Source organism: Mustela lutreola, chromosome 2 (genome assembly GCF_030435805.1).
Source record: "Mustela lutreola isolate mMusLut2 chromosome 2, mMusLut2.pri, whole genome shotgun sequence".
Taxonomy (NCBI): Eukaryota; Metazoa; Chordata; class Mammalia; order Carnivora; family Mustelidae; genus Mustela; species Mustela lutreola.
Genome location: NC_081291.1, coordinates 156739091 through 156765199, shown reverse-complemented (window position 1 = coordinate 156765199; position 26109 = coordinate 156739091). Strand labels below are relative to the sequence as shown.

Genomic DNA, 26109 nt, shown 5'->3' with positions numbered 1-26109 from the left:
CAAAAATGAGCTGCTTGTGACATACACAGCCCCAGCCCAGGGAGAGGATTGCAAACCCCCAGGCCCTGCCTCCTTCCCTTTCTCCTTCCTCATCTGGCTTCTGAGATGGGGCCTTTTCCCTGCACCTAAGCTTTCTGCAAAGCCGGGGCTCAGCCCAGTATGGTTATGTGGTCTGCTCTGGTTTCCCTTGTGGGTTTTAGATTCAGAATTCTGAGCTCATTTGTTAGCAGCTTCTCTGAATAGGCCATCTCATCCATTTGCTCATTTGTTCATTCATTCAGTCATCGTTCATCAAACATTCATTTAGTGCCTTCTGTGTTCTTCTGTGTAGTGCACAGTCAAAAACAAATTACTGTCCAGTCTGTAAGAATCTTAGGCTCTCTAGGCACCTCATGAAAGTAGAAGCATATGGTATTTATCATTTTGTGACTGGCTTATTTCACATAGGATAATACCCTCAAGGTCAAGCTATGGTGGACCATTGGTCAGAATTGCCTTCCTTTTTGGGGGCACCTAGGTGGCTCAGTTGGTTAATTTTCTGACTCTTGATTTTGGCTCAGGTCTTGATCTCAAAGTCATGCACTTGAGCCGTGCATCAAACTCCATGGTTAGTGGGCAGTCTGCCTGAGAGTCTTTCTCTCTCCATGTTCCCCTCCCCCTCCCCCTACTCACAAGCTCTGTCTCTCAAATAAATAAATAAAATCTTTTAAAAAAATGAATTACCTTCTTTTTAAGGCTGAATACTATTTCATTATATGTATATACCACATTTTGCTTATATCCATTCATCTATAATAGACACTTGGGTTTCTTCCATATTATTACTATTGTGAATGATGTTACTATGACCATGGGTATAAAATCTCTTCAAGACCCTTCTTTCAAAAAGGAAAAAAAAAAAAAAAGGACCCTGCTTTCAGTCTGGAAAACAGTATGGAGGTTTCTCAAAAAGTTTAAAATAGAGCTACCCTACGACCCAGCAATCGCACTACTGGGTATTTACCCTAAAGATATGAATGTAGTGATCTGAAGGGGCACATGTACCCCAGTGTTTATAGCAGCAATGTCCACAATAGCCAAACTATGGAAAGAATAGATGAATGGTTAAAGAAGATGTGGTATATGGGCGCCTGGGTGGCTCAGTGGGTTAAGCCGCTGCCTTCGGCTCAGGTCATGATCTCAGGGTCCTGGGATCGAGTCCCACATCGGGCTCTCTGCTCAGCAGGGAGCCTGCTTCCTCCTCTCTCTGCCTGCCTCTCTGCCTACTTGTGATCTCTCTCTGTCAAATAAATAAATAAAATCTTTAAAAAAAAAAAAAAAGAAGATGTGGTATATATATATATATATATATATATACCACATCTTCTTCCATATATATATATGGAATACTACTCAGCCATCAAAAAATGAAATCTTGGGGCGCCTGGGTGGCTCAGTGGATTAAGCCTCTGCCTTCAGCTCAGGTCATGGTCTCAGGGTCCTGGGATCAAGCTCCTGCATCAGCCTCCCTGCTCGGTGGGGAGCCTGCTTCCTCCTCCCTCTCTCTCTGCCTGCCTCTCTGCCTACTTGTGATCTCTCTCTCTGTCAAATAAATAAATAAAATCTTAAAAAAAAATGAAATCTTGGCATTTGCAATGACATGGATGGAACAAAAGGCTATTATGCTAAGTGAAGTAAGTCAATCCCAGAAAGACAATTATCATATGATCTCACTGATATGAGGAATTTGAGAAACAAGAAGAGGATCATTAGGGAATGGAGGGAAAAATGAAAGAAGATGAAACCAAAGAGGGTGACAAGCCAAACTGAAGGTTGCTGGAGTGGAGGGGGATGGGAGGGATGGGGTGGCTGGATGATGGACACTGGGGAGGGTATGTGCTATGGTGAGTGCTGTGAATTGTGTAAGAATGATGAATCACAGACCTGTACCCCTGAAACAAATAATACATTATATATTAATTAAAGAAATTTTCAAAAGACCCTGCTTTTTGTTCTTTCAGGGTACATATCTAGAATTAAAATTGCTGGATCATATAGTAATCCTATGTTTGATTTTTTTAAAACCTATAAGAGCTTCCTTTTTATAGACAAAATAAACTGTAATGGTTTAAGTCATTTCCTTACAGTTTTTCTGTTACTTGCAGCCCAAAGACTCCTAACTGGTTTGATGGGGGATAAGGTGCGGAGGGAACCTTTGGCAAAGGGAAAAGTCAGAGTACTCTAGATCTGTGGAGAACCACCTGGCAAATTTAGGGAACCATAAAGAGCTCAGCATATCAGTACATGAAGTGCAAGAATGTATCTCTTGCCCCTGTTGTTGAAAAGACAGAATGTATGCTAGCTAGTTTAAGCAGCAAAGCAATGCATTAGAGGTACTGAGCAAGTTAGAATCTCTCCAAGGGTCAAAGAGTCAAGCTGGAACATTTATGATCCAAGAACAATACCCAAGTTACACAACTGGTCAACACACACACACACACACACACACACGCATGCCACAGTTTACACAGGATACGGTGGCCCGGGCCTTCACCTCTACTGCCTGAGATCTTTCTGCTGTGCCTTGCTGTCTTTCTGTTCTCTGAATTTAAGTCTCTCTTGGCTGTAGCTCCCTGGGGGAAACTGTGTCACATGTATGCATCCCTGTTTCCAGAGAGACTTTGAACTTGAGAAAGCTGGACACATTGTTCTGAGGCTCGTTCAAATTCAGTAGACAAGAGTGCTGTGATTGACTGACTGCGTGTACCATGGGTATGAGAAAGGGAGCTCTAGGAGCTTGTTATGGACTGAATGTCTGTGCCCCCACTCCCAATTCTTATCTTGAAGCCCTAAAGCCCCATCGTGGCTATACTTGGAGACAGGACCTTCAAGGAAATAATTAAGGTTAAATGAGATCATAAGAGTGAGTCCCCCGATCATTGTAAGAAGAAATACCAGAGAGTTCATCTCTCTCTCCACGTGAACACATCAAAAAAAAAAAAAAAAAAAAAAAAAAAAAAACACCATGTGAGGGCATAGCAAGAAGAACCATCTGAAAGCCAGGAAGAGAGCTCTTGCAAGAAACTGAATTGACCAGAACCTTGAGACTTCTAGCCTCCAGAACTGTGAGAAAATACATGTCTGTTGTTTAAGCCAGCCAGCCTGTGGTATTTTGTTATGGCAGCTCAAGCTATCTGCAGAATCATAGCACATGTCTCATGTGGTCGCCATCAAGGCCAGAAAATCTCCACTTCATTAAAGGTTTTTAGGTAAGAAAATGCTGATTTGCATTCTTGAAAGAACTCTGGTGGCAAAATGGGGAGTGGTGGGGATAGGAAGAGTCAGGAAGTGGACAGCCTACTTAGGTGTGTCTTAGTAACTCAAGGAAAAGATGATGAGAAGCTAAGAGTGGCAGTGGAGATGGGGAAGAAGATCAGTCTGAAAGACATTAAAGGGGCAGAATACACAGGACTTAGTTATTGAACATGAAAGACAAGGAGGAAGAGGAAAGTGAAATAACTGGCCAGTTTCTGGCTTGGGCACTTGGGATAGGTGAAGGTACAACTCAACCAGGTGAATTATGGAGGGAGGAACACATGTGGGTAGAAAAATAAGTTCACTTTTACAAAAATCTCAATGATCACTCCACAAGATACTTATTAATGATACGGGAACATAGTGACTTTACAGGGGACAAATCTGACAGATATCATCCTAACCAAGGAATCAAAGTTAACATCACCAGTAATAGGATAGGTGGTCACCATGAGCTTCCTGATAAGATGTACTGAGAAGAACTGAGCTTAGAGACATTATTGAATAAAAGAGGAGTAACAACAAAAACACCCATAAACAAAAATATCAAGCTACATGAGGAGCCTGGCACATGGCACTATTAGTTCCTGTGTTTTGTTGGGGGTGGGGAGATACTTTTCAGAGAAGGTCCCCTTGGGCATGCCTTGTTGCATCTCTCTTTTTATTGATGTTTCCCTAGCCTGAGCTTTGCTTCAAGAAGGGGCTTTGGACAAGTCCCGTAGTCAACTCCTTTCTAGTTCCACCTGATTTCCTTTCTTCTTCCTCAGAATTTAGAAGAACACAAAAGCATCATTTACGCAACCACCACCCCACTGGGCTCGCATGGTCCCGGAGAGGGTACTGAAAATTGACGTCAGTCTCCAACTTGCCATGATTACAGCCATGTGGGTGTACAGCACCAGCCTCCTTCGCTGACCACTGTGTGCCAGCCAGGTGAGAAAGAGAGAGTTCTTGGCCTTGGGAGACCATAGCTATGTCTTCAGGCCATGAAAAGCAGCAGCGCCATGACCTCAGGTACTCTGTCTTGGTTTTTACCAACTGGCTGGAGCATGTCTCCAGAGTCCACAGAGAAATGACAGATCTGCCCACACAAGTATAGACATTTCTCAAGCACAGAGTAGCCCATGAAACAAGTACATGATTGCCCAACTTTTCCAATGTTCTTCTCAGATCTATTGATTCATGAATCTAAATTGACAAGAAAAGTACAGTGAAAGTGAAGTGGATATGCCATCAAGTTCAAAAGGAAGGAGGCCAAGAGTCTGAAGTCAGACTGGCCTAAAGGCATAGACTATCCCATGTTCCAAAATTCAGACCTATAGGGTCCTCCTCCAGAGCTAAGCAAATGTGAAAATATTTTTAGTGCAAGAGCTGGAAGTTTTAAGATAAAGACTTGTCCATATTTTTGGACACATCCTTGTTATAGCCCTGTTTGATCTTAAGGTAAAATGTTAACTTTGAATATTTTGCAAAATACCCTATATATTTAACTTCTCACCTCACCTTCCTCTACTCCAACTTTATCCAAAAGAAAAGTATAAATTGGATTGAGGGGCTGCTTGTACAATGCAGCAGAGTGCAGAAGGTGTAATATACAAGCAGTACTCTAAAAGGCATGAAGAAATCAAGTTCTCAATGACTGAAAAGACTTCCCTTCCCACCCATCCAACAGAAATAGTTATGCTTCATGAGTGTACAGACCTATGAAAATGATCTACATTTAAATATTTTAAAGTAAGCATATTTCTCCTCCCTGACTCGCCAGAAAGAAGGCAATTAGTAACTCAGGATCAGGAGATAACCCCTCACATTGCCATGTTATAGGCTGGTGCACGCTGATTCAAAACAATGCTGTATAACTGACAAGTTCCGAAATTAGTTTCTAGCTGCAGGACAGTCTTATTAGGAGGCAAGGCAGTTTCCCTACCTCAGCCACCATGAAGCAAGCCAGCTTATGGGTGAAAATGACAATGGGTTAAAAGCTGGTGAAGAAATAGGAAAAGACAGAGTAGTGAATGGTTGCTTGTCAGAATGGAGGGGGTAGAGATAGGAGTGATGGCCTTTAAACACATTCATTAATAATTTGAGGAAGGAAGTGAAGTGCAAGTTTGTGTATGATGCAATATTGTTCCAGTTGCAAAACACAATGAAGAAATGAGAGGAACTCTAGATGAATTTAAAACACAGTGTAAGGACAATGAAGGGAGGGAGGTGGGATGGGCTTCTCGTAATTGTACTGTGAGTAAATTTTATTGGTTTTTACAAAATGTTATTTCCTGAATATTTTACATTAAGGAAACACAGATTCTGCTAAATATCTCTGCAGAGCAGGCCAGTATCAGTAAAGAATAGTAATATCCTTAAATGTTTATTCAGAATTAGAATAATTAGGAATGATTTTGGATGGAGGAAAAATGGAGTTTCTGGGTCTCAGTGAAACAATATGATAATTCTGAAACCTACCACAGAAAGACTGGGGAAAAAAGACTATAGGAGGAGTGTTATTTCATTTAAAATTGTCTTCATACCTTTATTAACAATTTAGTAATGGAATTATGGACTTGGGATTTAGCTAGTGAAAAAGAAAGGAAATGAAACCCTGGTATGGACACTGATATTTTATTTTAGTTTTTGGATATTGATATACTTTTTTTAAATTTATTTGACAGAGAGAGAGAGAGAGAGAGGAGATGGTAGGAGAGAGAGAGCACAAGCAGAGGGAGCAGCAGGTAGAGGGAGAAGCAGACTCTCTGCTGAGCAAGGAGCCTGGTGTGGGGTTCCATTCTAGGACCCTGGAATCATGCCCTGAACTAAGGCGGGCTCCTAACCCACTGAGCCACCTAGGCATCCCTTAGATATTGATATTTTAAAGAAAGGAACAAATCTTTAAACACCAGCTTTTAACTTCAAATTTGAGGCTCCTACTAAAGTTTCCCATTCCAATTTTAATCATTTGGACAAGTAAGAGACTGAGTGATAGATAGAAAATAGAATTTTCAAAACAGGAAAGCTTCAAGTCTGCTGATTGGAGAAAGTACGTGGACTAATATGATTCAATCCATTCATTCAACAGATATTTATTGTGGGAGTTAGAAATGAATTTCGGAGAAGAGATAAACAAGTACACAGATACATACTACTAGGCAGAAAATGATTAATGCCACGAAAAGGTACAAATAGGAACCTCCGTCTGTGAGAGAAAAAGACACATGGATGAGGCAGCATTTGGAAGGGCAGGAAGAAGGTCACTCCTAGAGGGCTAGTGGGTAAAGTGGCTCAGTGTGGCTAGAGTTACAAGGGGTTAGGTAGGCTGGGCCCAGTCTCAACCCTGAGCCCTTGCCCAAGAGATCTGAGCTCTATTTTCTGGTTGTTTATAGCACTCTTTGAGACATATAGTGTAGCTTGCTTGCTTGCTGAAGGGATGAATGAAGCCACTGAAGTTTTTTTTGAGCAGGCCAAGTGACAAACTCCGATTTTTGCTTTAGGAAGATTAATTTAAGTGGCATGTGTAGGAGGAATGAGAGAGAGGAGAGATCTATTATAAGAGTTCCAGTCCAGGGGCAGCTGGGTGGCTCAGTTGTTAAGTGTTTGCCTTGGGCTCAGGTCATGATCCCTGGGTCCTGGGATCAAGCCCCACATCAGGCTCCCTGCTCAGCAAGAAGCCTGCTTCTCCCTCTCCCACACACCCCTGCTTCTGTGTTCTCTCTCTCGCTATGTCTTCAAATAAATAAATAAAATCTTTTTAAAAAAGAAAAAAAAAAGAGTTCCAGTCCAGAGCATGAGTTCACGGACATTTACCGTGTTAATCCTACTACGTGCCCATGACTCTACCAGACACTTCGTACACATACTCTCGGTAATTACTTCATCCTGATACTAAACCTTTGAAGAAGGAAGAAGTATAGCATTTCCATTTTATTGTTAAGAAACAGGTTTAGAAATGTTGAAGAATTTGCCCAATGCCACACACGTAAGAGTGGTAGAACTAGGCTCCAGTGCAAGTCTGTCTGCTTCATAAGCTCATGCCTTTTTAAAAACAAACAACAAACCCACATGTTAACACTACTCAAGTAGGGATGTATGTAAGTCAGTACAATGACAGGGAATGAAATGGAAAGAAGAAAGAGAAACGATTTTGGCAGAATCAGAATTATGCGGCAGCTGAAAACAGTATAAGGACAAGAGATGAAGAAAATAAAAGAGTCAGAGTCTAACCCGGATAACAGATGAGGGCTATGAACTCAGATTTGCAAAGGAAGACAGGGAGTTCAGTTTGGGACTTCTTGTTCGACATGACAGCAAAACCTCCAAATAAGAGGAGATAGGTTCACATTCTCCAACAAATGTAATAGTCTCCGAGAGGGCCCCCACAGCACACATGGAAACAGCAGTGTCACTCCTCAGCAACAGACACAGACTAAGGCCATTCTTTCTGGTTGCCCATACTTTGCACAAATGACTTCTCTTTGGCACATGTGTGCCTCTCCCTTCTGACCTTCAGGTCACTCCTCAGTGCATTTCCCAGGAAGGCCTTCCAAGTCTCTCCGGTTTCCTCATCTTAGGGCTTTTCTCTAGTGCCTCTGTCCTTTTCCTGTATCTCTCCCAGACTGAGCCGCTGGATGGCTGGAGCTCTGAGGCTATCATTAAGTCTGACCCTCAAAAAATATTTGTTGACAGAGGGAATGATTCCTATTGTAGCCCTGGAAAACAACTACCCTGCCCTATTAAGTCACAGTTTCTTTCCTCTTAGGGAAGTGCAGTTAACAACCTCAAGACCAGGAAATCATCTTCCTCATCTCATACCAGGGTATTATTCATGCAGTTTACTCAGTGTAAAGAGTTCCCTTGAAATAAAGCTAACAGCTAGTCAAAGATTTACGAATGTCCTAGTGTCAATCAACTCTTTAGCAAGCCCACTGATGGGGGCGCGGGAAGGGATGGGACCCGATCCTTCTATGCGCTTTCTGTCTCCAAAATACACAAGTGGTGGTTAGAGCTTCAGAATTCTTCCGTGGGAGGATCTCCCATGCTGCTCTCCTGTTGTAATTGCGGGCTAGTATCCTTTTTTTGAACCAGCTTTTGTACTCAAAAGCGAAGATTTGTGTGTGTGGCGGTGTGGCTTTCGGGTAGGAAGCACGCGGATGTTATTAGGGAAATCTCTAGTACACCTCTTGATTCTTTTTGAATAAGGTAGTTTTGAGGCGCTCTCAACTGTCAAATTCCACTCTGTTATCTTTCCACAGGGAGTTCCCTCGAACGTTAGAAGCTGTGGTAGTCCGCTTGCGGTGGGGAGCCTAATTCCCAGAAGGATTTGGGGATCTCGAGAGGGCTGGGGTTTTCCCTTATGGGGTTTCAGGGCTGCTCTGAGCCACAACTTGGAGACGCACTTGGCTAGCGCCTGGGCTTTTATGGGGGCAAAGAGCAGGAAAGCCAGCGCTTGGGTTCGCGCCCGAGCGGCCCTGCTTCGGGGAGACTGAAGGTGGGGGGGGGCGGGCGGCGACTGCAGGGACCCGGGTGGGGCGGGGGCGGGACAGGGGCGGGGCGGGGCGAGCCAGGCTGCGGACCGGGGGCGGGGCCAGGCGCGCGGCTCGCCCCAGCCTAGGCCGCCGCTGGGCTCCGCCTCGCGGGCTACGCAGGCGGCGGGGCTGCGGCACGGGCCGGGCGGCACCATGGCGGCGGCGGCGCCTGCTGCTGCGGCGGCTTCCTCCGAGGCGCCGGCGGCGGCTGCGACGGCTGAGCCCGAGGCCGGGGATGAGGACAGTCGAGAAGTCCGAGTGCTGCAGAGCCTGCGGGGCAAGATCTGTAAGCCGGGGCCGGGCTGAGAGGACCCACCCGGCGGCCGGCGGGGGCCGCCGCGGGGCTGAGGGGGCGGCGGGCGCGCGGGGGTGGCGGCGCCGAGCCGGACTCGGATGGCGCGGCTGAGAGGGGACCTGGGCAGACGGGGGCCGGGGCCCGTACCGGGGCCGGCGAGGCGCGCGGGGAGGGCCGGCACGGCTGAGGTTGGAAGGGGGGTGTGTTGGGGGAGTCGTCGCCTCGACGGGGCGGCGTGGGCTGGGGCTGCTCTTGTCGGAGGGAGTGGAAAGCCGGGAATTTGCGTGGAGGGGGACCCCAGGGGCGCCGGGAGCAGCGCTGGCCTGAGGGGCTCGGCTTCGGGGCGCGGCCTGGACGTGGGGACGCCCCAGCGGGGGGCGGGGGGTGGGGGCCGGGGGCGTGAGCCGGGGGCGTGGGGAGTTTCCGGCAGCCCTGGGACGAAGGCCTCCGGGCGGCACGGGCGCCGGGGAGCGGCCCCGAGGTGGGAGCGGAGCAGTAATTACGGGAGGCGCGGCCGGAGGAGGAGGAGGGCGGGCGGGGAAGTGGGGCTGGCCCGAGGGGAGGGGGCTGCCTGCTTCCTGGGCTCACGGGCCTGTTCGAGGTTGAAAAAGGCGCCCTGAGCTGGAGGAAACAGGCCGTCTTGGGACTCTGGCGACCGCAGCTCCGGGTGTTCGCGAGTGAGCGCGCTTGGAGGGGCTCGGGGCCGGACACCTGTACTCGCCCCACCTCGCTGCGGCGGAGACTTGGATTGAGAGACAATGTGACTGACAGGGACTTAAGACAGGATGTAGTGGCTTCCTGTGAGCAGGTCTCAAAACACAGTCATCCAGCCCGCACTTAACCCACTTAATTCCTTTCTTTCTCGTGCATTTAATTATTACTTTTGTGAGCGAGCCATATTAGTTTGACTTAATATAGAATTTTTGCTCAGAAGCTCCGAGCGTTACAATAGACCATTTGAATTCAGTCATTTGGGTATTTGTTTTTAAAAAAGTGACTCTGAGCGTCAGAGTTAAAATTTTTTCACAGTAGTTTATTCAGGGGAAACGCCTTTTCATTTTCTATTCTTTTCTTCTTTTTCTTTCTTTCTTTCTTTCTTTCTTTTTTTTTTTTTTTTGCTATTTGTAAGATATATCAATAAAACTAATTTTTGTTTTTGTCAAAAATCACCTTTTTAAAAATTCAGTATCTCAGAATGGAAATATGCTTCATCTTTCCGACAAATAGCCCTTAGTAAGAGGAGTAGTTTTTTACTTTATAAGAAGAAAATCGAAGTGCAATAAAATGGCTAACAGTGCTCTTTGTTGCACAGGATGTAAAATTTTCCTCTTCCTGAAAAATGATATAATTAATTGAGCTTGGATTCTCCCCCTTTCCTCTTTTCAAGTTGCTCCCCTCTTCAAGTACTGAGATTTTATTAAATCTCAGAGGCAGGCGTGTTAAATTTTCTCATCTTTTTGTTCCCAGAAGTAGTCTTAGGCAACTTGAGATCTTGAGTTTAGTTCTCAAAACCTGGAAGATGACATCAGAGAAATAGATCTGGTCCATATCTATGTTCCCAGTATTAAAATTACTTTCTAGGGTATAAAATCTTTTCAAAATTCAGATTAAGTCTTATATTTAATATTTATTTATATCTTATTTAACATTTGGGAAAATTGTAAATGGTTTGACTTGATCTAATTTTCCAAATTTTACCACTTTTTCATTTTACTGTCATGATGCTAGGCAATATCCACTGGAGCCTCTGGTTTATCGAGCTGCAGGTTATACTATGGAACTACATACACACATCTTGGAACTGAAAGTTAGGGTTGGGCTGTTTCCAGAAGGATTTAGCTGCCCTGCACCTTCACCTGCTCCATAGCAGAGATATCACAATAGGAGATACCACTGTGAGTGAAACTCAGACATACAAGTACAGAAACACAGCTTTGTCTCTGTGCTTTATAAAAGCCCCACTACCCAGATTTGGGGATTGATCGTCCAAGTTGCTGGGAATGGTATTACCGCTTTAACCATAGTTGAGGTATCCTATTTGTTATTTCAGTTCATTTCTTGCTTTTGGAATTGCTTGGCTTATAGCTCAGGTCACTGAATATCTGCTTTTTAGAAAAAATGTATTAGGATACTTATATAAATGAAGTTCTCCCCACCTCCCTCTCCATTTCTTTGCCCTTCTTTTAGCTGGTATAATCCACAGTTGATCTTCAGAACCCTGTGAAGAGATGCTGTTTTCTGTTTCCCTGAAACTGACATATGGGTTTTACTGGGTGGGGGCTGGAGGAGTCATCAGCAGGTGCTAAAGTCACAGATATGGGATGGTGGTGATCCTGACAGTGAAGATACTAAGCAACTTGAGGGTGTGGGTAACCACGTCAGCTTTCCTTTTCACCATGTTGGAAGACCTCAAGAGGAAAGCCTAGTAGTACCCACTAGACTGGAGATGTGCTGGCAGATTTCAGACTGCTGTTTGAGAGCCTCTAATCTGGAGAGTTAGAGTTCAGTAGGATTCAAAGTGAGCCTCAAAGGAACATCCTTTTTCCTAGACCTGGATAGGACCCACCAACTCCAGATGCTACCACAAAAAGTGAGGATGGATTAGATTTATGTATCTTTAAAGTTGTAGAGATAATAGTCTACAGTCTTCTTTAGGGGTTTCATTCCAGTATTTTCTCATATCCTTCACAAGTGAAATAACCAGATTGACAGATTGGAAACCCATTTTGTGGTCAGTCAACTAACATTAGCAAATCCAGTGTTGCTGATAGTATTTTGTCTTCTGTGCTGATCCTCAATTCCCAGAGGTCATTTTGGTGCCCTCGAAAACCATGGTCATTTCAAATGGTCAGCTTCCCTAATATTCAAGAGGCAGGGATGGTTGTTGAAGTCCCAGAGTTGTCATATGAACCCTTGATAAAGGAAGTTAAGGTACTACAGACTCCATCCTTTAGTGTGAGCTGCCATGCACTCAGTGGCAGGTATGCTTACATGTACCTGAAGCACTTTTGCATTGCCCACCTCCCAAGCTAGAGAGAGGGATTGGAGCTTTCTTCTTTGTGCTTTTCAAGCTTCGTGCTGTTATTTTATGTCTTTCTGGTTATCACTTTTTGTTAAGTTTGCTTTCATCTAATTAAATCAGCTGGTAATCAGAATGTAAGAATGTTGCTGAAAGAGCCCATGCCACCTTCTTCGTGGGTTTACCTACTCAAGGAAGACCAGAATCTAAGGATTGGTATCCTCAGATTGGTAAGGGAGCCAAATCTGAGGATTTATGTGAGTATTGAGATGTGTAGTACAGTGTGAGACCTGTGGCATCGTGATGTGATCCAGAACTTACTTGGTCTCCTCGGTCTCTCTAGACCAAATGATGTAGAGCTCTTAGGCAAAGTAGGATCTTTGAGGTCTGGTTAAGTGCTTGAGTTTAGAAGCTTGGTCAGGTTAGTCACCTGGATTTGAATCTTCTCTTAATTCCCAATTGTTAACCTTTTTGTGCCTCTGTATTCTTTTTTTTTTCTTTTTAAGATTTTATTTATTTATTTTAGAAGGAGTGTGCATGTTCTGAAACCAAGAATCAGATGCTTAACTGAGCCACCCCATGTACCCCTGTACCTTTGTATTTTTGTGTGTATAATGGGTATAATAAAATTACTTATCTCACAGAATTGATTGGAGAATTAAATAAATCTACTCCTCCAGTTATTTCTTCCCTTCTGCCCAGGATCTTGGTCAGACATGGACAATCTCTTGGGAAGGAATAAATAGGAGTAAAAATTAATCTTTATCTGATGTTCTTGTCAATGCTTACTGGCATTTTCTGGTGTACAAAGCTGATTAAAATCAGAAGGATTGTATTCTGTTTCCTACATTGTTATTATTCATGTGATTTTAGACTGCTCACTTTCCTTTTGAGCTTATCTTCTTCATCTATTTTATTTTATTTTATTTTTATTTATTTGACAGAGATCACAAGTAGGCGGAGAGGCAGGCAGAGAGAAAGAGGGGGAAGCAGGCTCCCTACAGAGCAGAGAGCCCGATGTGGGGCTCAATCCCAGGACCCTGGGATCAAGACCTGAGCTGAAGGCAGAGGCTTTAACCCACTGAGCCACCCAGGCTCCCCTATCTTCCTCAATTTTAAAATGGGAATAATGCTTCATCACTAGCCATTTTGTACATGTCCCCCTGCCTGGAAGTGTCTTTCTCCTTTCCTCAACCCTGTACTTATGTCAGGAACTCTTACACATCCTTCAAAAGCCTGCTGCATGTGATCTCCTGACCAAAGCTGCCTTTGGGGCAGGGCATCACCACCCCCATCCCTGGAGAGAAAGTGTTAGGCCCTAGTATCACTGGGGAGTTGTAATTCTTTGTCCTTACTCTAGCACATTTTATAGAAATTGTTCATTTATTTTCTCCCATTAGACTGCAAGCTCTTCCAGGGTGGAATTCATTCTTCTTTTTTTTTTTTTTTTCTTTTAACTATCCCATTGTCAGCATAATGCCTGGGACATAATAGGCCTTTAGAAAAATGCCCTATTTCTCATAATGTTATCCTGAGGAGGATTTGAAATACTAGATGTAAAACCGTTTCGTACATTTTACAGATAAACTAGAAGATAATAGTATTGTTGAAAGAAAACTACATGGGTTTGTGACAGGAAGTTCATTCCTTTCAAAATTACAGTGCCAATTGAGCTTATGTTTGAACTGATGCCAAAGTTGCCTCATTAAGAAAAGGATTAATTTTTTTAAATGCTGTGAGTGCTTATTATTAGGAGATTTGAATATTGTTACCTGACTGTACTCCATGAATATTGCTACTAATTGTTTCTGAGCATGGAAAAGAAAAATCTTATAATCATACCTGATACAGTAAGTGTTTTTGTCTGTCATGAAAGGTTTGAATTTTTTGGTAGTAAGATAAAAATCAAGACATTTTATTGATCACGCAATAGAATTGAGGAAGAGATGAAAAAGTTTATTCATGCTAAGAATTTATTACTATCAGATATTTGAAATTAGATAAGTTATTTAATAAATTAATAGAGGGAAAGCTGCTAAAAGGTTTGTTCATGCTAAGAATTCATTATTCTCAAAAATTTGAAATGAGAGGATGAGTTATTTAGGATTGAGGAAGAATCCATCTTTCAGATGGATAGAAATGAGAGAAAAGGGTTCTTTGTAAAAGTTCACAGAGCAGTCTGCTAATCATTTCTCTGAGGAAGACAGGAGGTAAACCTCAATAAATTCATAGAGGTTTTTTTTTTTTGAACTCTTTGAATAGCTTCTAAGAGACTGTGGAACTAATGTAGCTGAAATAAAATTATCATTTTATCCTTTAATCTTAAATACCAATCCTATTTCCTTTTTAATGTGCATTATGAAATTATTTGACAATAATACCAGATTATATCTTTTATTTACTAATAAAGTTCTGTTCTCTTTTAAGATCTGCTAACAGTTTTGTGTAGTCATCAATGTAAATTAAGACACGTCATGTATATTAAATTTTTATGATTTGTCTTTAGTTTTGTATATTATTTCAGTCATCAAAAATTAGTAGCTAAAATAATGTGCTTTATAACGTTTTACCAGTGTACATGCAAACATCAATGAACAATAATTGACAAATTTGTTATTGGGGACTTGGTGCTAGGAATATCATTAATGACAGAATGAGTTTGGGCAGATTCATTAGCTTTGCTGACTCCCTCTTTTTTCACTTGTAAAATGAGAGTGGTCTTTAACATCCATTCTAGCATTAAGTCTTAGTTGCTTTTTAAATTGAACCATTTGCTTTAAAACATTACATGAGATGTTTTTATTTTAATGCTTAAATGTTTTTCATATGCCTGTTTTGTATAAGATGCACTGTTTGAAATGTTTTTGTGAGACTTATTAATGAAGGTTGTTTGAATCTTAAATTTTTTCTGTGACTATTAATTTATTCAGCAGTACATAATAGCTAGTGTCTGTTAGGGCATTAGCCCTCTGGGCTGTGAATTGAGCCTAGGCTGTGAATGGGATGAAAAAGCCCTTACTAGTTTATCCTAAAGTCTATCCTAAGTAATGATTGGCTTTAGAGAATTACTGAGGTTTAGAGCTGGAAGGTGGGGAACAAATTGCATCCACTCATTTTACAAACGAAGAACTTGACACTCTGCTATTCGAAGTGTTACACAGTAAATGCTTTTGCCTGTGGAGCACTAATACATTACTATCAAAGTTCTTTCTGAAATGCTAGGTAGAATGAATTCATCATTAGTATGAATGTTGCAGATGTACTACATTTAATATATGAAGCAGTTGTATTGCCTCTGTAGTAATGTATCCAAAAGTAGTAATATATTTTCATTCTGCTATCTACACACTCTCATTTGTTCCTTTTTTCTTTTTTTTAAAGATTTTATTTATGTATTTGTCAGAGAGAGAGAGAGCAGGCAGAGGGAGAAGCAGGCTCCCCCCTCAGCAAGGAGTCCCATACAGGACTCGATCCCAGGACCCCGTGATCATGACCTGAGCGGGAGGCAGATGCTTAACCAACTGAGCCACCCAGGTGTCCTTTTTAAGGACTTTGTGAAGTGGTTAGGATTAGTGATGAAACTGTGCTTGTGGCCTAAATGGAGATTGAGCCTGGTTGTTTACCTGTTTGTGTAATTCTTGCTATAACTCAGCTGTTTTCAGTCCTGACTGCCTATCAGTGTCACCCGTGAACTTAAAAAATTCTGGTGCCCACGCTGTACTACCTACTGAATCAGAATTTCTCTGGTGGTACTTGGACATCTGTGGGTTTGAAATATTCCATAGGGAATGATAATGGACCCCGAGGATGGAGAACTGCTTTTGTCAGTTGAACAGACTAGCCAAAACTATTTGAGTAGTTTAGCAACCTGACCATTTTATTTATTTATTCATTTATTTATTCATTCATCCATTCATAAGAGAGAGAGAAAAAGAGGGTGCGTGAGCATCGGAGTGGGGAGGGATGGGGGTAGAGAGAGGGAGAGAGAGAATTTTAAGCAGGTGTCATGTGGGGCTCAATCTCACACCCTGAAATTATGACCTGAGCTGAAATCAAGAGTCAGACACCCAACTGAGCCACCCAGGAGCCCCTGTGACCATTTAAAGAGTACCAGCAGAAAGTGTGGTGTGATCACAGGGAGGTTTTAATTAATTTATTTTTAAAAAGATTTATTTACTTATTTGTTTGATTAGATAATACAAATACCTGGAATATAATACCTGGTACAAAACTGTGAAAAGGTGCTAAGGAGTATACATTTAAAATTAAGTTTACTTATTTCTGTTGCCCCTAGCTATTCCCTTTCCACAAGCAAGCAGTACTAGTTTCTTATGTATGCTTACAGAGATTATTTAAGCATTTATAAATATAAATGTATGAGTATTAGTCTCTCTCACCAACATGTAAATTGTAGCAAAATATACGTTGTTTGCATCTTTTTTTTTTTTATACTTAGTGATAGTAGCTTGAAGATTTGTGGTATCTATCTATATGGGGAGCTGCCTTTTGTTTTGTTTTGTTTTTTTAACAGTTGGCTTAATAGTGCATCATCTGGATATACCACAGTTTATTTGACCAGTCCCCTATTGATGGACATGTAGGTATTTGCAGTTTTTGCCATTACAAACAGTACTGTAATAAATAACGTTGTTGTTAATGTCATTTTTAAAAAAGGTTTCATTTTATTTATTTATTTGAGAGAGGCACAGCAAGAGTGGGAACACAAGCAGGAGGAATGGGAGAGGGAGAAGTAGGCTTTCCATTAAGCAGGGAGCCTGATGCGGGGTTCGATCCCAGGACCCCGGCACCGTGACCTGAGCCAAAGTCAGATGCTTAACAACTGAGCCACTCAGGCACCCCCTGTTATGTCATTTTTTATATGAGTGTGTGTGTCTGTCTGTAGGGTAAATTCCTCAATGTTAAATTGATGAATTGGTATGCGTATTTTTATTTTGGAAAGACACTGCCAAATTGCTTTCCACAGAAACTGTAGCAATTTTTGCTCTCACGAGCAATGAATGAATGATTCTTTCTTTGCTCACATAGTGTGTATTTTAAAATGTCTTGATCTTTACTGGTCTAATGCAAAGGAACATTTGACTTGTAGTTTTAATTTGCACTTCTTCTAAATGAGTTTGAGGATCTCTTAATATTATTTTTAAATTTTTTAAAAAGATTTTATTTATTAATTTGACAGAGAGAGAGATATCACAAGTAGGCAGAAAGGGAGGGAGCAGGAAACAGGTTCCCTGCTGAGCAGAGAGCACTATGCGGTTTGCGATTCCGGGACCCTGAGATCATGACCTGAGCCGAAGGCAGAGGCTTAATCCGCTGAGCCATCCAGGTGCCCTCTCTTCATATATATATATATTTTTTAAGATTTTATTTATCCATTCGACAGACAGAGATCACAAGTAGGCAGAGAGGCAGGCAGAGAGAGAGAGGGAAGCAGGCTCCCCCCCCCCCCCAAGCAGAGAGCCCGATGCGGGACCCGATCCCAGGACCCTGAGATCATGACCTGAGCCGAAGGCAGCGGCCTAACCCACTGAGCCACCCAGGCGCCCTCTCTTCATATTTTTAAGAGCCATTTTTATTTCCATTTTTTGGGTGAACTTGTTTATTTTGTTTGTCCTTTTTTTCTGTTTGATCCGTTAGTCTTCTTTCTGATTTTTGGGAATGCTTTATGCAGTAAGGAAGCTAGTTATTTTTTTAGTAGAAAGATGTTTAAAAATTTAGATGCTTTGGCTGATATCTGCATTTATTCTTGAGAAGTTGGTTGTGAGATCCAGTGAAGGGAGTCAGTTTGTTGGTTTCATCTGCTTATATAATTTCTGATGTTAGAAGAGAGATGGAAAAAGAACTTTTTGAGGAAAGATAAGTGAGGATTTATAAACAGGGGTTAAGAGACAAATAGCAGATTGTGAGAGGATATTTACAGTAAATCCTGTTGACAAAAATAAAACACTGGCATGTCACATATTCTGTGTCAGGTACTGTTTTAAAGCCCTTTAAGCATATCAAATTATTTATTTATTTTAAAAGATTTTATTTATTTATTTGAGAGTGAAAGAGTGAGAGAGAGAGCACAAGACCTGGAGAGAGGCAGAGGGAGAGTGTGAGGGAGAAGCAGACTCCTTGCTGAGCAGGGAGGCTGATGTGGGGCTGGGATCATGACCTGATCCAAAGGCAGATGCTTAGCCAACTGAGCACCCAGGTGCCCTGGCAAATTAAGTAATGTAATCCTTATGGTAACTCTATAACATTTATTATCCACATTTTACAGGTGGGGAGCTGAGGCACGAGATAGCTAAACTAAGTAACTTGACCAAGATCAGACAGTTAGTGAGTGGTGGAGCTGTAATTCAAACTGAGCAAACTGGCTCCAGGGTCCATCCTGTTGCTCCTAATCTATATGCTATACTGCCTCTGTATTTGTTAGTGTCCAGAATATATAAAAAGTTCATGAAGATTTTTGAAAGGAAAAGGGCATTAGGAAAATAAAATGTATGAACAGACATTTCACAGAAAGAGATTAAAAAAAAAAAAAAGGCCAGTAAACATAAGAAAATACTGGTCAGATTTAATAAAAATTAATCAGGGAAATGCAAATTTTTAAAAGCTGTCAGTTTGTGAAAAGAGAAAAGCTTGTTAATTTCAGTATTTGGTGGGGGTTTGGGGATATATGTAACTTTGCTCACTGTTACTTAAATGTGTAAAGCAGTTTTGGAGAGCATTTTGGCAAGATCTGTTAAAAAATCTAAATGTTTATTCCCCATGCATTTCTACTGCATGTCTACCCTACAGAAACACTTGGATATTTGCAAAAGAGGTATATATAAAGGTTTATAATATTGCCTTGTTGGTGAAACAATTAGAGACAACTTAAGTGTGCATTGTAGGGAAATGTAGTAATATGTTAATATAAATATTCCATAGCAGCAAAAAAGAATGGGGGTTTCCAGAGTATGAAAGGAAAGAATGTCAAGATGTATCATTGAGTAAAAGGAGCAAGTTGTTAGAATGGTCTGTTTTATCTTTTTTTATGTGTGTTTGGGAAAACGCACAGAAAGATGTTTGAAAGGAGATAAAACATTGGTTACCTCAGTGGTGAACAAAGTGAATCAGCTTTGCTTATAATGGTTTAATTTTCTATAGAGTATTTGTGTATTACTATGTTATGAAAAATGACTTCATATAAAAGAATTTCATACAATTTTAGTCCAAGTTCTTTTGCTCTACTGTTGAAAATTATTCCTGTCTACAAAAATAAGGGTAGTCAAATGTTAGGCTTGAAAACATTTTGAATGTCCCTGAAAGTAAGATCAACTTTTTGTCTTTTTTTTTTTTTTTTTGGTAACCTTTTATTTTTATAGAATTTCTAGCAAAAATTTTAAGGAGCAATATAGTAAAATCCCATATACTTTGCCTATTTTCACCAATTGTTTGTATTTGAAAAGTGACTTTTTAAAAAATTCAGTGTTTTGTTTCAGAGGAATGAGGTAAAAAGAATAATTTTGATCCTTTAAAATAACATTTGTGTGAGTGGTACAGAACCTCTTAGTTTGAATTTGAACAATTTTATTTTTATTTATGTATTTTTTAAAGACTTTATTTATATATTTGTCAGAGAGAGTGGGCACAAGGAGGCAGAGTGGCAGGCAGAGGCAGAGAGAGAAGCAGACTCCCTGCTGAGCAAGGAGCCCGATGTGAGACTCGATCCCAGGACTTTGGGATCATGACCCAAGCTGAAGGCAATGGCTTAACCTGCTGAGCCACCCAGGTGTCCCTGAATTTTAACAATTTTATATAAAATATTCTTAGTGGATAGGGGAAGTGAACTAATTTTTTTGAATATATTTCCTTTTTGCGAATACTGTGTCATACTTTGCAAATTATTTCATTTAATCTAAATTCATGAAAAAGACTGTATGCCAACAAAAAGATTTTTTTGCTCAGGGTTTAAAAAGGCAGAGCCAGGTTTTCAGAAGATCTGTAAGTTACCGAGGTCACTATCCGTTTGTCTACCAGTTTGCCTGTCAGATGGTATATTCAAAAGAACTGATGAGTGTATTTCTGTTGTCAGAAAGTTGGTAATTATCCCTAAATTGGTAATGGTCTAATGTTATGGATATTCAATAAAATTAGAATGTTGGGATGCTATGAAATTTGACCTTTAATACTGTTTAGGTGATTTACAAAAAATGTTACTTTTCTGTCTGCCTGACTATGCTCATATGCTTTTGTCTGTGCTTGTAAATGGTTCTCCTGGAACACATAACATGCATATACTTGTACATGCACATTTGTAGGTACAACTTACTTGTATCTGGGTGCTACTTTTTTTTTTTTTTTTTTTTTTTTTTAGTACTGGATCATAGTGAGTCCTGTTTTGCATTTGGGCCCCCAGGATGCCATTATCAGAAGGAGCCACCATGTCCCATATGTGTCATATCTATTTGCCTTTAGTTTTACCACCACCTGGCTTTTCATTTGCTTGCCATACTGGGTTCTGTTGGTCAGCTTCGGAGACTTGCTAAGTTTCACGTAGCTGTAGGAACCATTGGCCTCTCAGGAGAGATTCCTACCACATGTGCTTCAGAGTTTGGTTTGCTACTTGAGAAAGGGGCTGTAGGGAGCTTAGGTAGGAATCAGCACACGTTCAAAAGTGAAACCTGAAGTGGGCAAGACAAACCACAGGAAGATCCTGCCCGCAACTTGGTGACGTATCTGTATAACCCATGGACACTTCCTGGCAATACCTTGCGAAACTTGCCTTTTTATGTACAGCAGTTTCCTAACTTCTTGTTCTTGACTAAACTTCAGTGAGAGGTGATTAATATGATAGCAATATAGATAACTATGATTTATGATAATTATCGTGCATATGACTTGTGTAAAACAAGAGGCTCCTGATTATATTCTGTAGACTTTTCCACTGAGGAGTTGCATCTTACCTACTAGGGCATTTTTGAGGAGTTGCCCTGGAGTTTATGCTTTAACTTTGTATGCTTTCTCAAGAATTGTACTTAAAGGGGCGCCTGGGTGGCTCAGTCAGTTGAGTGTCAAGTTATTGATTTCCGCTCAGGTCATGATCTCAGGTCATGGGATCCAACACTGCATTGGGCTCCGTGCTCAACAGGGAGTCTGCTTGGGATTCTCTTCCTCTGCCCCTCCACCTCACCTCTCTGTCTCTAAAATAAATAAAATAGTCTTAAAAAGAAAAAAAAGAATTGTACTTCTATATTGTTGATGTTTTATAGCCTCAACGCAAGTTCTTTGCTTACAGCATCTATGCTGACCCTCTAAACTCTGCAGGATTCCTGGAGCCCTTTGCCCAATCAGGTGCTTGCTAGTGGCATTACCTTGTTTTAGGCATGCTGATGATTACACGGTGCTTTATTTTTACGATGGAATAGGAGTTCAGTATTACTGAAACTATTATTCCTGATTTCTTTAACCTTCCAGGTTCCATGTTAATATTATAGTGCCTGTTGTTAAGCAGAACCAGGTTTCTGTTAGGGATTATGCAGTGTGTCGGTTTTTTATGATTTATCAGTTGAATGAGATTAAAGATTTCAGGTTATATATATATTTTAAAGATAATTTATCATTTACTGGAAGTGAGAAAAATTGCTGACAGTCTAGTTATCTGAGTTAATTTATGCATTGAAAAGCCCTACTGTACTGAGTAGGAGATATTCTAGCAGTCACCATTGCCTGTTGGTACCGTTTCTCATCCTGTGCCAGAATAATATCACAAATTTATAACTTCTCAGTGGTACTTTCAAGGTGACAGCTAAGGAGGGAAATAGCAGCTTCATAACCATGTTCTCCTCAGAAGTTTTTAGGCATCTTCCCCACTTTTTGTTACCATACACTTAGGGCAATTTGACATACTTTGAAGAGGGTGAGGAGACTCCTGGGAAGGTCAGATGTGATTATGGCAGTTCTTCTCATTTAAGATTTCTTTATCCTATACAAAGTATTGATTAGATGTATAGAAATCAAATGAATGCTAAATGATAATGTAGCATGTTGAAAGTATTTTTTTTCTGCAGCTTTTCTAGTAATCACCTAACCTCTCTGAGCCTCAGTTTCCTCTTCTGTAAGTTGGGAATTACAGTCTTTCTAATCTTTCAAAGGGGTTGTGAAACAATTGGATAACTTAGTGTACTGCATGGCCATGGTACTGTTATGTATGGGCTGTAACATAAGTAGTAGTGGTACTGGGTAAAGTATACTTTCATAGTTTTGTTGATGAACAATTTAATTATGTCCACCTTTTATCTTCTTGCAGAAATAAAAACTGAACTTTGTAAGAAAATTTGAAAGACCTTACAATGTGTTAATATACAGGATTATCTTATTATGCATATTTATTTATTTGAGAGAGAGAGACACAGCGAGAGAGGGAACACAAGCAGGGGGAGCAGGAAAGGGAGCTGCAAGCCTCATGCCGAGCAGGGAACCTGATGCAGGGCTTGATCCCAGGACCCCGAGATCATGACCTGAGCAGGAGGCAGATGCCCAGCTGACTGAACCACCCAGGCACCCCTAGCATAGCACATTTTAATTTTATACTAAACTTGTCAACAGTGAGACTATTATTTTCAAGTGTATTTTGGATTCATTTTCCTTCATTTTTTTGTTATGAATATAAATGATAAAGTTTGCATATTTTTTTCATTTCCCCATTGGAAGTTCTAATCCTCTGTTCAGCTTGCTGTTCCTGTTTAGAACACCATATTCTGAGGCACTCAGGGCAAATTCTGTCAATTCTATCTCTGTAGTATTTCTTCCAGCTTTCTTTTCCTCCCATTGCTCTTTCAGTACCTTAGTTTAGGTCCTGTATCCCTGAAGCATTGGATCCAACCACACAGAAACTTTTAGTGACACTTGTGTCTACTGAAGAAAGTTAAAACTTTTTAGCTTGGCATTTCAGATTCTGTTGATTCCACCCTTTCTTTACAGTAGTCTTATCTCTTCTTATTCCCCTTTTATCTCCCTTCATGCTTTAGTCACTTTTTACTATTCACTGCCTCCTTGGAGGTGCTCCCCTTTTCCCACCTTCAGAACTTGCTTGCATTGTGTCTTACTCCTGGAATGTCATCACTCTACCCCCAATTTCTATATTTTGAAAAAAAAAAAAAATCATTCAGAGGAAGTTACTTTGAAGATCGTGAAATAATGTATATGAAGGCCCTTTAAAAACATCTGCCATATATAATGTATATATTTATTCAGTAAATGATAACTATTATGAGTCAGCTTTATTCTCACCCCAAAAATCTTTATCTTTGGATCATCTAATTTAGGACCCTGGTTTGCAGTTTTTCTTAGGGGTTAATCCCACTAAGATCTGTCTTGGTTCTTAACTTTGTATCCTTTGAAATTTATTTGGCCTTCAGGGCACGTTAGGATAATTTCAGAAAGGAGTAGGTGTCTGTTCCTCTAAGCACTGTTATATTCAGAAAGACGTTAAAAGTGAAAAGGAGGGGCACCTGGGTGGCTCAGTGGGTTAAGCCTCTTCCTTCGGCTTGGGTCATGATCTCAGGGTCCTGGGTCAAGCCCCACATCGGGATCTCTACTCGGCAGGGAGCCTGCTTCCCCCTCTCTCTGCCTGCCTCTCTGCCTACTTGTGATCTGCCTGTTAAATTAAAAAAAAAAAAAAAAAAGTGAAAAGGAAAGATTGGGCTTTGGAATTTTATTTCTATTAAATCACCTTAATAGCCATGTAACATTTTTTTTTATTTATAAAAGATAACAGTAATGCTTCTAAAGGTCATTGTACACATTGAATAAGATAAATGAGAAGATATTTAGCACTGTCTTGACTACTTCATAAATATTTGTCTTCTTTTCTTACTTATCTGAGCATTGTCCTCCTCTGGGACACACACAAACACACGTACAAACTTATCAGTATAAATGCATGCACACACTGCCATCCCCAACCCCCAAGTAAGCACATATGTGCAAACTCACATACATGTCTAGAAGCGTATGCACCAGAATCTCTACCCCCAGCCTGGTATTTGGAATTCTAGTCCTATGTAAAATTTGTATGGTAGGATCTGCATACTGTCTAGTGACCTTTGCATAGAACCATTGATCCTGTAAACAGAGAGTTGGCCATCTTTTTTTTTTTTTTGTTAATCTACGTTATCTTATCGGTTTTGATTCCCAGTGGTGTTTATCTTCCTGGTTTAAATTGTTTACTTTTGGCCAATGACTGAAAGCACTGTTTTCTCTAAAACACTTACTTTTCTCCCTCTTTCTTCAGATATTTGTGTAGAAGTTACTTTCTCAGTGGAACCTTCTGGGCTACTTCTCCCCCCCCCCCACCCCATTTCTGTGGTGATTCGTTCCTGCCTAACAATTACTAACATATCATCTTTACTCATTTATTGTCCATTTGTGTTGGCTTGCTGAGAACTCAGCGCCGTCTATTTTTCTCACTGTTCTATCTCTGGTATCTTAGTGTAGGTACTCAGTAAATATTTGAATGTGTGAATTTCAGGATTGGTTTGTTTTCAGTATGATCTTTCTGTTAACACTAAAGATTCTTACAGTTAGTGCTCTTGATAACTATATATAGGAAACTTTTTTTAACCTTTGGTACAGTTGACGTAGATCAATTTACATCAAGTGGAAAAAAATATATATGCTGGTTTATAATTTGTGATGTGATATTAGAACTTCCTCTTTGTCCATGCTAAAATTCCACACACGTACATGCTCAAACTTATTCAGTAGATACTTCATTGTCTATTACAAGCTAAGCGTGCTAAGAACCGGTGCCTTCCCTTAATAAGTTTGTAATTCAGTGTAGGAAAGTATAGCAGTCTCCTTTGCTGGATCCTTCTCATCTCTGCTAACTCAAAATAGTTGGAGAACTTTAAGGCTGACTTTAAATCTCTTTTCTTTCATATCCATATTTACTCTCCTTTTGATCTTGTATAGTCTGGTGGTTTTATAAATAGTATGCACGTGCTGATGATTCTCTGATTTTACTCCAGCTAGGACTTCTTTGTCCTCTTGACATCTGCACTTGGATGTGTAATCAGCTTCTCAGACTTAGGATGCCTAATACAAACTCTTGCTCTCCCTCTCCCAGCAGGAGGCTCCTCCTTCTGGGAATGACATCTCTATTCATTCAGCTGCATAGGCTGAAACTCTTAAGAAGTCTTCCTTAACCCCATTTTCCATCATACCCACATCCAGAATATCAGAAATCCTGTTGGCTCCATCTTCAAAAATATGCCCAGTTCACCACTTCTCTTCATGCCAGGATTGCTCACTTGCTCTAAGTTATCTCTAATCAAGGTCACTACAGTAGTTTTCTGTCTACTTTCCTACTTCTACCCTTCCCCCTCTGCAGTTTTTCTTCTAAAACAGAAGTTAGATCATGCCATTCTTCTGTTTAAAATCTTTCAGTAGCTTTCCATGTCACTCAGAAAAACCCAAGGTTTTCCTATTTAACCTGCTTCCTTCCTCAGCCCTACCTCATCTCTTACTGTTTCCTACCTCTTCCCACTATTGTTTTATAGCCATTCTGGCCTCCTTGCTATTTCTTCAGTGTCAGATGTCTTTTCTAGTGCCTTTGTATGTTTTATTCGTTCTGCCTGTTCCCTTTTTTCTCCAGATATCTATCTGCATGGCTCATTCTCTCATTGACATCTTTCAGGTATCTGCTCAAATATCTTAACAGAAAGGTCTTCCTTGATTCCCTATATAAATAACATTGCTGTCCTCCTTTTCTTTACCCTCTGGATCTGGCATTCCCTAACTCTCTTACCCTACTTTGTTTTCTTCCAAGGCAATAAGTTTACATACTTACTGAAGAGTTATGATGTTTGTATCCCCTGTCTAGATTGTATAACAGGTCCATGTGGGCAGAGACCTACTTTTATTCATTGTTAAATCTCTTGCATTTAAAGATGTGCCTGGCATGTTGTAGGCACTTAATTTTATTTGTTGAATGA

At 40.8% G+C, this 26109-nt stretch overlaps 1 protein-coding gene across 5 annotated transcripts in view; it reads left to right on the top strand.

The window, feature by feature from the left end:
• The first annotated feature begins 8931 nt into the window (after positions 1 to 8931).
• The window catches only part of RASA2 (RAS p21 protein activator 2), a 142125-nt gene continuing 124947 nt past the window's right edge, over positions 8932 to 26109 (top strand). For 4 of the 5 annotated variants that reach the window (XM_059163909.1, XM_059163908.1, XM_059163911.1 and 1 more), the window contains exon 1: positions 8932 to 9096. In XM_059163909.1, the coding sequence (XP_059019892.1) occupies positions 8964 to 9096 (133 nt within the window). In that variant the 5' untranslated portion in view covers positions 8932 to 8963. Of the gene's footprint in view, positions 9097 to 18867; positions 18872 to 26109 lie in introns of those variants that run through there. The other variant, XM_059163913.1, reaches the window with a different exon arrangement.